The 13172-nt window shown below is 41.2% G+C and overlaps 1 protein-coding gene across 1 annotated transcript in view; it reads right to left on the bottom strand.

Annotated features, from left to right (window-relative positions):
- Nucleotides 1-13172, bottom strand: part of lrmda (leucine rich melanocyte differentiation associated) — a 214490-nt gene that overhangs the window by 17790 nt on the left and 183528 nt on the right. The window contains exon 6 of the mRNA XM_079362913.1: nucleotides 8486-8573. Within this exon, the coding sequence (XP_079219039.1) occupies nucleotides 8486-8573 (88 nt within the window). The remainder of the gene's footprint in view (nucleotides 1-8485; nucleotides 8574-13172) is intronic.

Here is a 13172-nt window from a genome sequence, read left to right as displayed (position 1 = left end):
CCTTGGAGCTGTTCATCTAAAAGCCCACCACTTTATGTTCCTATGTAAATTATCACTGGTGGTTCCTTTTTCTCAGCATATTAGTGGATCCATGGCATGTATAGCTCCATTACGATCATGCCTGACAGAAAGGTTTAGTGATATAGCACAGCTGTTAAGCCATGCAGAATGTGTTGTCACCCGGCATGATAAAGTGGGCACGGAGTGAATTGGAATCTAATTTGTTGGAGCCATTAACCAGACTAGCATTAAGGCATGTTTTCATCTTGAATGATTACTGTATGAAATGAGTTACCAGAGAATTATGATCTACAGTCTACTCAGAATATAATTCATTAAAAACTGATTGAGACATACAATACATTATAAACCAAAGAGACAAAATATTTAAAAAGTACTGTCTCATTTTGTGAACCTACAATATAATTTACAATCTAAAATATAAGCATAAACATCTTCAGTGATGTACATTGATTACAAAGCCACAAGGACTAACTGATGTCTGACCCTGTCTCCTTTAGCATGACAAGTTGTCCAGCATCTGCCAGCATGTTAGCAGCTATTTATCAGAATGAAGGGTGGCGAGCACCCTCACACCGACAGACTCCGCCTGCTCACCAAGCAATTTGTTTCAAGGGCTACTGACAGAAAAAAAACTGGTGGACCCAACATCCATCCTGCTTTAAAAATATCCAAAACCATCTGGCAGCTAACCCCCTTCTAAATTACTTTGATGGACTTCCACCTTTGGAAACCATGATGACTACAGAAACCAGCACCAACTTCTGACTGAAAGTACAACTAGAAACAGGCTGATATCCCAAACCACTACTACAGATCATGGTGGGAAATAGAGTAGTTTCAGAATTAATTCTGAAAGTCAGAACAATTTACTTGGGTGATTTATGTTCTGTTACTTTTGTCTTGAAAATGACCAGCACAACTAGAGCGTGAGCAATGTCCAAGGCACCAGTGGTTTGTTTTTCCAAGAGGGCTGGGCCTATTGGAAGAAATTCATGTGCATGTCTGTCACTATGAAGTATTTGAAGAAAAAGTCAGCATATTGCTTAGACTTGTGTCTGGTTGGGCAAATCCAGTTGATACGTCACCATAGATATTATAAAGATTGCAAACAGTTTGCTAACTTTAAATAACATGCCACTACATGCAAACACTGAAGTTGTTTTGTTTTACAAGTTAGACCTGAAAGCAATTTGTTTTGCAAATTAGCATTTATTTTTTTTGCTTATTGGATTTAATATTAAATGTAAATGTCAGGCTCATTGTCTACTACAATGTAGGCGTTCAACCAAACTGCAGCATAACAGATGTGAAAATTAAATGTGAGTAAAAAATAAAGAAAAAAAAAACAATGACCATCCTTTAATAAAGCAGAATATCACAGAACCACTTACCTACTTTTACTTCAATAGTAAGAAGTACTAGCAAACAAATATCTTGGAAAAGATGTGATGCTGACATTCTCATCTTTCTACTTTGAGTTTTTACTGTATACATCCAACATCAGTTTAAGAACCCAAGACACTCAGGAGACTCTTTCAGCTACATCAAAAGGAAAGGTAAAAACAATAGTGTCACTGACATTTCCTCAAACCCAGCACAAACAGAATTATTCACACACTGTGCAGACTGTCATCGGATAACGGACAGGTAATGACACTTGGTGGAAGGCAGCTTTCTCAAACAGTTTTGAGCTCATCACTGTTTGGCGGTTAAGCCTGTCATGGAAGTGGAAGAGGTTATCCTGGCATTTTAATCTAACGTCGCTCTGAAGGAGAAGGCATAAAAGGTGATTTTCAGGGTTAGTTATAACAAGGACAGGCCTGACTCCAAAAAATGAACTCTCATCACTTTGGATGCGGACAGTGCAGTGTTATGGGAAGCTGCGGTGAAGGATTGCAGGCCTAGTTTGCCTCGTCCCCTCTCGCCTCATCCATCTCCATAGACCTGCTTTAATGGATATTCATGTAGCTGAGCCAATCCACTCCTGGGAGGAATAATACCATATCATCTGACTCACAAAAAGGAAATAGAGCCTGTCCTCGCATACAGGGAGTGTATACCACTGTGATTTGCTGTGCAGCAGGAGCTACCTCCCGTAAGAATAGATAGATCCAACTGTGACTGAATTTTCTGGTTCCCGTTCATTGAATAAAGATGTAGTTTAAAACATGTTTCATGGAACAAGTTAAGGAATGAGTGTCCACTTTTGTCTGCTTGGGTAGGTCATACACCAAATCGCGGGAGTTTTTGTGAGGACAAATACATACCATAGAGTGTAAAAACATGGATTGAATTCCAGTGAGGTCACCCATTAGTTTCTTGAGAGAACAATGTGAGTTGCTATGTTGAAAATGCTGACATCACCTAACTGTGGATCAATCTAGAAACATACAAGAAGTGGAGTTGAGGCTTTAGCCCCTGGTCAAACACAGCTACGACTTGCCAGCCTGACAGTCAACTCAGCCAAAAAAGGAAGTTGGCTTCATTTTTAACACTGAAGGTTGTTGCCTGACACACATCACTTTATATGACACACTACCTAACGTTTGTATAGTCATTCATTGAAGACAAGCAAATGTAATAAAACAAACTTCAGAGTACAGTTTAGCTTCATTTAAATAATTGTTGTTTTATTTTAGAAATCTCTTTTCTACATTTCTAACTGTTTTTCCACCCATACAAACAAGTGTCTGGGCTTAGGGTTGACAAACATACTTAATTAAAGGCTCGTAAACCATTAAAACCAAGATTATATTGAAAAAAGACTCAAGGGGGATAGAAGAAGTATATGGCTTCTTTACTCAAAGCACCTGTGAGGATTATTTTTCAGATGTTCGCAGCTACTGTAGACAATGCGGATTGTCTTTCAATGTGCTAATCCTGTCCAGTAAGTGCATATAGTCCATAGTATTTCTATGGACTATTTCCATAGTCATTCTTTGATTAAAGCACCTGTGAGGAACTTTTGTTTGTATCGATTTTGGCGACCCTTAAAGAAAAGAAGTCTCTTTTCTCTTTGCAGATCTTATCCTGCACATAAAATGTGTTTTTAAACACAAGATCATATCCATATACTCAATCACCCCCTGGTGAGTAGCAAAGAGAACTCCCATGATTCCCATGCTAACCTCGATGTCATGCTTTATTGTAGTATTGATTAAAAGCCCTACACATTGTATCTTTAAACATCATTACTGGATTAATTTGAAGTACATTAAATCTTTTTTTAAACGTGTATAGCATGTAGCAATCGTAGTTCAACAGTCAAGTTACTGCAGTAATCTGTAATATCAAAGAGATGTCTGTGGGGGCAAGTTTTCATGCCCATACAGGGTTTCATTTTTGTGGTTAAATATGGAAGAAAAAAACGAACACTGGGTCTTTTGAAACTTCTCTTATGCACCTCATCAGTTACAAGCTGGCAAAGAAATAAAACCTGCATGCAGTGACGAATGCTGGGGAAACAGTTTTATGGACTCAGTACCCGGGAAGAAGGCCACGTCTTTACTTTGTCAACACACCTCAGACAGTTTTGTGCAGAGGCTCACTCAACACAAGCTGATGGTCTATCTGGCAGTAAGATCTGTATATATCATTCCCTTTGACAATATTTCATCATCTGTCTTTTTCTGATGTTGAATGCATGCAATAAAGTTGAGCTCAACATAAAAAAAAGTTTACAGAAAGCAGATCTGTGAAGGCTACTCTGGACCAGTGCAGAGGAAAAGCTTACACTTTGTTCTTTCCATATGCCTCTTTTTAAAGTTTTGTGGGCCAGTGTAAGGCTTTGTTTTTAAGAGTGATGTTTGTCAGGGGACAGAGCCTGCTGGTATAATCATTATGAGGCTGAGTGAAATGTCTAACAGAGCACGTACACGTGTCAAATGGGAAACGTCAAAGGTGCTCTGTCTTTTCTCAACGCCTGCCAGAGAGGACATTTCCATACTCATGCAACATGTCGAGGCAGTCCAAACCAGAATGGGAAGATTATCGGTAGAAAGATGAGAGCTTTATTTCTAACTGCAGAGTGACATCAGACAGAAGAGGACAGAATCAGTCAAGATAAGCACGGAAAACAACAGGGGAGTAAAGAAACAGATGTCTGAGGTAATATTTCAATTAATTTACTGATGATTCTATCCAGTAGCACGTGTGTTCACTGCAAATAACCAGATTTTTAGAAAAAGTTCATTTTGTTTTCACTTCAGCATCTCTCCATCGTGATATTATTAATATCACTATCTCTTTTTGTTATACAGACAACTGCATTTCTGTTTTGGTGCATTAACTTTCTCTAAGCTGTAAAACTCACCCAACATTTTACAAAGTGCACTGTGCAACGACCATTAAGTCATCAGTCAAAGCAACAACCTTTCCCTTCATATCGACAACAGCTAAGTTTCAACACAAGCAGTTTTGTCATCCATTAGTCATGTATCCCATCCAGATGTCGGGTGGAGGGAAGGAGGGGAGGAGTGAGATAGCAGCAGGTGTAGATCTCTCCGAGCCCAGCTGAGTTCTAAAAGGCAGTGCTTAGCACCCACAGCTCCGTCATCTGGCCTCTCCCCTGTCTCCGCCAGCCTTTCGACAGCCCATTCCTCATCATTTACCCCTTTTTGGCAAAGCCCAGAGCCCTTCTAATGGGCCACTCTGAATGCTTCCAGATGTTTGTTTATTTGTTGTTCAGCAACTATAAAACAGTTTACTCTTAGTTTGGATCTGGTCCCATTTCTTCTCTTTTTAACATAGTGGAGGGGGGAATCAAAGCAGGAGTTGTGGTGCAGATCACCCCGACATGTAACGAAAGGAAGAAGCCAAACAAATGTGAGACACCCCATGGGCGTCATCAGGAAGGAGTTTTTTTTTTTTTTAGCTTTGAAAGCTGCGTCCCTCTTGGGATTAGAATAACAGTTGTGCACCATTTAAGATACATACATACAAAGTAGCTGGAAGCAGGCCCAGAACATCAAGATTAAAGGGGCCCAGGGCTCACACTGTAAGGCAGATTTCAGGCATTTCCCCCCCATCTGTTTACTCTGCTTGAACAAAGATATCCCTTTCATTTACTGCTGTCACAGCTGAGGGATAGCCTACTCAAATTTAATCTGATACCTGAAAAACTTGGGCTTTTCATTGAAAGGTACAGCGGAAATGAAAGATATATTTCATTAAAAATCTGTTCCGTGCACATGAGTATATCAATCAAGTGAAGCATCTTTTTTTTTATTTACATACTTCTGATACTACAGTTATTAGAATTAGATCTATAAAATCATCTTGTGAATCTTACTTCAAACTGTGTCAACCCTCGGAAATGACAAGCAGGTAATAAACAACCCAGCACCTGCATTTTGCATTTTGAAATGATACATCTTTGAGTTATTGCAGAAGAATGCAGTACATGGCTGTGGTTTAACATGGTGGTAAAAGCCAGTGTTCATAAAGACACACTGTACTTTAGGCTGCGACTCCGTTTTGGACTGTTTCGATTTAAAGTTGAGCTGACAGTTGGACCAGCACTAAGACTTAGAGCCAAGGTGACAGTAGTGGAGGATCCTCAGGCCTCTCTGCCAGACTATATACTCCACTCCACTCTGTGTCACGCCTCCAACAAGACACACTGAAGCACCCACCATCCTCCTTCACTTTGTCTTTTGTCTAGCTCACTCTCATTTTTAAGTCCTGCTTTTTTCCCACTTTTTTAATACCGGCCACTTTCCATTTTCTCCTCTTGTAACGACCATGTCTGCGCTTCCAAATCTTGATTAAGACCTTTCTACAGCAGCACATCTTTTTTCATTGCTGCTCTGTTTTGCCCCATCTCCACCAGCTAGACTCTTCCACAAACCAAAAACAAGAGCTTATCCTGGAGTTGTGTGTCCTTGGTTTCCACCTCTCTCTCTCCCAGGGCAGTGACCTGCCAGCGCTGCCCTCCTCTGGGAGCTCCACGCTGCTGTAATTACCTCTGGCACCCAGGCTCTGGGGCTTCTACACAGGTGACACATTGGAGGGTGGAGGGAGTAGGTGTGGAGGGGTTGAAAGGAGGAAAGGGGGGTTCTTTCAGGCAGCGACAGGGCGATGTCAGGAGTGCTGCTGATCTGGAGTTGGGATAAAACTACAGAGCCTCCATTTTCCCTTTTAAAAAGGCCTATTTATTAAGCTGTAAAAGAACTACTGGCATTACTTCATGTGGCATTGAACTTAAAAACAAAAATATATATACTTTCGGTGTAATGCTTCCTGACTTTCTGGTTTTAAGCCACATATTAAATGTATTTCATAAAAAAACAAAGTGCCTTTTGTCTCCTGTGCTGGTGTTTTTTTAACTGCATTGCAGCACACAACAAAAGATGCAGACTACCTTGCATGCATGAACAAACAAAAACAGAACAGGATATAACGCTGGAGAACCTTATTTCTTTTGTGAGACCATAGTGATCTCTAAAATTGACCATGGATACTGAAAGTGTTGCATTCAAGTACAAAAAATCCTGTGGAATATTTTTTCAACCCTGTCGTCTATTTCCTGAATTTTATTCAGTAAGCATATTGTTTTTGGGAATTACTGTCTGAAAGATTTTGTTTGTTGTAGCACTGCTTTTCCACGGCTTTGTTCTCCATGAAAGAGGAGTAACTGTGACCATCTCCAACACATAAAGAAATCTGGAGTATGTCTAAGATGTGTAAATAAAAGAAAACAAATAACAAAGAGCCGGGAAAGAGGCTAGAGGCAGGGACATGAAGAGGAGGTGAAGGGCGAAGATGAGGGCTGTGTTATCTAAGACTGCAGCGCTGCATCATAAAAATAACAAATGGAGGCTGTCAGTGCAGCTCAGATCTAAGACGGAGGGGGAAATATTTCATGTGTCAGATCCCCTCACCTTTAAATGTACTGTTCTTAGCCAGGTCTGATTGTGACAAAGCGCAGGGCTCCTGCTGTCCTTACAACCGGGGAAAGCTGCCGCTGTCCAGGCCTTTATGACATAGATCTGTCCTTGGCACCATAAGTGGGGGGGGGGGGGGGATACTCACTGTTGACCTGTTGTGCTACCATTGAGGTGGTCAACCTACTGAGTGTTTTGAATGAGACAGTGTTTAATGTCTCAGTAAATTCTGGTCAGAAACCCTCGCCACATTAGCACACCCTTAAGCTAATAAAACAGCTGATTCACAACTTTAAAACACAGAAATGAGACATCAAGCAACCCAACACAGGGACTACAACTACTTCTTAATGTTTTTGGTCTTGGCAGCTCTCTATAAAAAGTGCTTCAGCGATAAATTAGATTAGATTGAAAAAAACCCCCAACAACATAGCTTTTTGTAGCCAAGAAGTCTAGTCTAGATTTATAAATACATAAAAAAACCTAAGTCCTTTTAGAGGGGTGTGGCCAGACACACCTCATTTGCATTTAAAGCTACAGACACAGAAACAGCCTGTTATGAGCAGGGCTGAAATAGGGCGGTTTATAGGCATGACCAAACACAGGATCAGAGAAGATTTATAACAAGAAACTTCACATAAATGTTCTGGTGACATATTTGAACATGTTGATAAGGTGTATAATATGTGACTTTTAAATACAAATATTAACTTTAAATTAAAGGGATACTTCACCCATTTACATGAAGCTTTGTATCATTAGAAACATGGTAGTAGTGTTGAATGGTCGTGAGTCCAGCCCTGCAAAAAGCGTCATATTGCATCATATGAAGAAAACTTCCAGGCAAAGAAAAACACATTTTTCTCGTCTCAGGGCAAAATGAGGGCTGGACTCACGACCATTCAACACTACTGCCATGTTTCTAATGATACAAAGCTTCATGTGAATGGGTGAGGTATCCCTTTAAGTCAAATTATATAATAAACTCATATCTATTGTCTGAGGTTTTTATTTTGAACTCGGTCGAGTATCCGCTACAAAAACAGGAAGTGGCCTGTACAACAACTTTCAAACATTGTATCTGTTCATGAATATGAATTTTTAGTCACAACTACAGTACAGTGTTTGATGTTAAGAAGTGATTGCACAGTTACATCAACTGACAGCAATGGGTCAATAAGAGGCCTAATCAATGTCTTGTATCCACAGATCAAGGATACTTCATCTTGTTTACGTACTGTTTATGTCCTCCCACGCACACATTCAGCACAGAGTTAACCCAGATTACTCCGATTTACTAGCACCATGAACACATCACACAGATGAGATGAGATCAATAAGAATAGAGAACATAACTTCAAACCCATCTCAAGGTCAATACATTCCCACTCTCTGTAGCTGCTTAGGGTTATGACTTATATTTACATAATCCTCGGGCAGTGTTTCAGATTGAATGTATGTATGATAATAATAAATTGTGATGCTTCTGTCTCGTTCTGAAGTATACTCGTGGAGTGTGTATAATCCACCTGACTAAAAGGTGAAGAAGTCCAAAGGGCTCTTTTTCTCGTCCTTACCTTTGTGGTTTCTTGCGTCTCTGGATCCTCGGGGTAGAGGAGTGTAGGGCAGACCCTGCTGACCCTCTGATCCAGCCTCAATAGGCGGCTGTGAGAAAAGCAGACAAACACATAGAATGAGTATCTAAAGCTTTAAAGGTTTAACAGGTTTGAAAGGACAAGTATGACTACAGCTGACGGTTATAAATCCTTTGGGATTTTGTCGAGGAAATGTTGGAAACACTGCTCCTGCTTTATGAGAAGATGTATCAGAACATGTTTTATGACGTCTCGTGTGTTATGGAGCTGCAGTCCAGCCTTTGATGATCTGATATACGACGTGGTCAGGGAGGAGAGGTCTTAACCTTCACTCAGCCGTGACCTCCTGCAGTGGTCAACCAAAGGGTAGACGTCACTCATTCTGAGCAGCCAAATGCAGCATGGTTCTGTGAAGGGAGTCACAAATGGCAACAAATGACCTCACTGTGTTGGTTTTGAATCTCCTTAACTAGCTTCTTAGTGGAAGTCTAAAGGGGACTCTAATGTGCTTTTTTCATAAACCTTTACTTGGACAAGCAGCTTTTTATTTCCAGGGGATCCAAATAGTTTACCTGCAGTTTTTCTAAAGCGGGCATAATCTTTGGGACATGTGTGATCTTTCTGCCTCACTTTGTTTCATTGTGTAATTGTGGGTACCTCCTATTGCACTGTCTGTGTCGATTGTAAGCCTTTCAGAAGCTCAGGTTAACAGATGTGACAAAGAAAAACTGAGGCCTGGATCTCAAAGCAAGTCCCCAAACAGGTCATGAGTTTCTTGTGTTGTTGTTCTTTTTTTATATACTTTCAAGGTCCAACACATCCTCTTCCTTCCTTTAGCCTTTTAGCTAGCAAGAGCAGGCATTTTATCATGACCCAGTGATATCTGATGCCTTTGCAGAAATACTTTCCTCTCCTGCAGGAAGGAATTCGCCAGGCCTTTAATCATAGCGAGAGACTCAACTGACAAATACATATTAAAGACAGTTCGGAGCTGCATTTTTCCCCACTTTTATTGTTGTTCCTCAACATGCCCATGCATAACCTTGAGAAATGGAACGGTCTGCACTCTTAAATGGAACCATATTCTTCACGTGCAAAGAAGAGAGCACTGTGAATCAAAAACGATCACATAATGTGCTTTTTAGATAGCATCTCTGAAAGGCATTAAGGGCTGGCCAGCATGTGTCTCATATTACAGCAAAGAGAGAAAAAAAAGGAAAGAATAAGCCTATCTTGAGACCTTAGTGCTTCTATACTGGTGGACCCATGCTTTTGGAAGAAACTGTTTGGAATAAAAATATTGTTTTGACAGCACACCTGCTGCTCTCGGCCTCAGGAGTGGCTGAAATCTCTATGCTTGTAAACCAGACTAGTATGGACTGAAAATGTACATGTAAAAACTGACAGTTTCCATTTGAGGGCAAAAGAACAATCAGGTATTCATACCCACTTATTTTTTTCTTACTGAAGCACCAGCACTATGAATTGAATCAGCCATTTATTACCACCCATCCCCTCTATAAAGTCTCTTAATGTTGTCATTATTATGAGCTAACAGAGCAATTCAGGCGTAAAGACAGGGATTGTTAGCCTTCTCTATTTGATCTACCACCATGTTCTTCTGAGCCACCAAGCGGCACCCCTGCTTGCCTCATTTCCTGGTCTGCTTGAAAGATCACAAGCTCGGGCCTCTTATGGCCTGCTTGGCCCCCCAAAAAGCCCCGTCTAATCCTGCAGCTTGCCCACAATTAATCTTCCTTGTTGCCATGTCATTAACAGCACCACCCACAGACTGTTTTGGGGGGTGTTGGAGGAGGAGAAGGAGTGGGAGGATAGAGCCTTTGGCCGCCTCCGCTCTGGTTTTACTCCTATGGGAGGTTAGTTGACTTGCTTTAAGTATCACCACCCACCCAGTTCCCCCCCCCCCTCCCTTGTGCTATGCATGACACCACCGCTTCACCGCTGCCAGTATCATGCCTGCTGATCAAACAGCCAACCCCCATTTAACATCTGTGGTTGTCACTTCCCGTCCTATCCAGCAAAACCATTTCACCCCTCCCACAGAGAATCAATCAGCCAGCTTTCCCATGTCCCGGTCCTCCCTTTCTCCTCTCAGACCTTCCTCTGTAACGCTTCACATCTGCTCTCTTTCACTTCAGCCAATGACCTGTCCAGAAGAAGAGAAGCAGCAGAGCTTATGACAAGAAAGCATGTGGAACATATTGGGTGATTTTTTTTCTCGAGCTTTGAGAAGAAATATTTTAATGCTTTGCAACCAGCTTTCACAACGACTATAACTCCACTGTTATTATATCACAACCAGCATGACAGATGTTAAAAACTGAATGTCATCCAGGTCCTTTTTTTAAACCTATATAATGAATATACTGTCAAAAAGGTGATATTTCTTCTCTTCCTTAATTGATTGCAGGGTATATATGGTCTATTAAGTGTTGAACACTGTACTTGTGCATTCAAATTTCCATTCCAAAAAGTCCCAAAAGATAAAATGCTGAACTAAAAAAAAAACTAATAGTGTCCCATGATTGTTTTCTTAAAACAAGCTCTTAACCTTGGCTGCTATCTCTATTCCCCGCTTTTTTTCATATCTCATCTTTCTCTCCTGTCCCCCCTCTGTTGTTTTTTTTTTTTTACGGTTGTTCCTACACTGAACAGAGGGAGGTGCTGCTGTGTCGTCTATTTAAAATACTCCTGGACACCCCCTTTTCTCTTCCCTCTCGCCCCCTCTCTCTCTCTCGTTCGTCTCTCTGCTGTCCAGATTAGTCTGCTCATCAAGCTGAGCATTGTTTTAATTTGCTGGGCCCGGGGCATATGCTGAGTGTTCACATCATTATTGTCTCTGTGCAATGTGAGTTATCACCACAGCTTATGATAATGCGGCACAAATTTACAGGCTGGGGAGCACCATGGATTCTGTGATAATAAAGGGTGGACAGAAGGGAGTGGAAAGAGGGAAAGAGAGAGCTGAAGAAAGTGTGTGTGTATATGTATGTGTGATGGGGAGAAATGGGTGGCGGGAGTGAGAGGAAGCTCTGTTGGATGTCATTATGAAAGATGATTCCTATTCTGGATAATACATCACACCAGCGCTGTCTGTCTGCTCCTTTTTCGGTGTTGTTACGCGAATAAACGCTGATAAACCCAGAGGCAACAGTGATTATAACTTCCGACATATCACAAGGAGAGAAGCAAGGGAGGGACGGAGGGACACGAAAAACACAATGAGAGCCACGTGGAAGCGCAAAACTACCTCCACAGTGGGGTTCCTGAAAATATGAGATACTAAACAAAAGTGAGTTGGCTCAGATCTTGGTGTGTTCTTTTCAGCCACAAAGTTGAGAAGTTTTGCAAGACTGGCTATCAATTTCATATCTTGATGAGTGTTACATCACAGAACATTACACTGACATCGACCGGTCGAGGGAGATTTTGCTAGAATTTGATTATGGCGTTGGCAGCCACAGTGTTATGTACAAAAGTTAAAAAACCAAAAACCTACTTTGTAAAGTGTTACGCAAACAGTTTTCCTTTCTTGCAGCCTGTTCCCGAGGCTTCACCTCGGGCCGGAGTCATCCCGACACAGGTGGTTCCTGCATTGCCTCATCTCACCTCCCTCCTCAAGACTGACCGGCAATACAATCTAATTACAGCCGCGCTACAGAGGGAGACCAGTGTAAACACCAGGCCTTTTTATCTCCTTATACATCTGGACAAGTAGACAAAGTGCTAAAAGGAAATAAATGTGGCCTGACAGCCACATCAAAGAGTTCAGCCAGAGGCTTACTGCTACTTAGGGCACAGGAATGTTGTTGCTAAGCATCAGCCCGCAACCTATCAGGGTGCAAAGAGGGCCCTGTCCTGCCTTCGAGAGGGAAAAGGGGAAAAAGAAAGAGAGGACGAAGAGAGAAAGAGAGAGAGAGAGAGGAAGGCAGGGTGAAGAGAGGAGGAGGAGGAGGAGGAGGAGGAGGAGGAGGAGAGGGGGGAGGCTGACATTGAGGGGAGGCTAGGGACTCAAGGAGATTTTTGTAGCTTAAAGCAATTGTTGGAAGAAACAAGCCTTCTGTTTTGTTTTCTCTTGACACCACTTCTGCTTTTTGTGCTTGCAAAAGACATGTATAAAAATGTCTTTTGATATGTTTTCTCTTTGGGTCTATATCAAAATATTTCTTTTGTGTCTGTGCATGGAACTTTTTTCTCTTTTGTGCACGTCTTGTCTCTGTAAACTGGTGCTGCTTTCTGATCATGTTAGAGATCAGAGGAGACACGACTTGTGAACTTATTGAGTCAACATTTAATGCTGGCATGACACGTTTATTTCTTCACTAGATGGAATCTTTTCTCTCTTTTTTTTGGGGGGGGGGGGGGTTGTTTCATGTCTCACTCTTGTGAAGTTTAGGGTTACGAACACTCTTAGAAATAAACAATGAAATAAATGAAGAACAAGGAGAACCAGCTCGCAGCATCTTACAACATTTAACAACAATGATGAAATAAGAAATGCTCTAATTCGTCACTAGAGAGTTAGTGATATAACATACGGGGCATAAAAAAATTATTATCCCAAGACTATGAGGTCAAAAATTAAAAAGTACTTCATGATTCCCTTTAAAAAAAAAAGTAATCTATCACCTAATGATGGTGGCTTATG

This window comes from Symphodus melops (genome assembly GCF_947650265.1).
Source record: "Symphodus melops genome assembly, chromosome: 15".
NCBI classification, from domain to species: domain Eukaryota; kingdom Metazoa; phylum Chordata; class Actinopteri; order Labriformes; family Labridae; genus Symphodus; species Symphodus melops.
The sequence above is the reverse complement of the archived record's forward strand: the minus strand, read 5'-3'. Positions and strand labels throughout refer to the sequence as shown.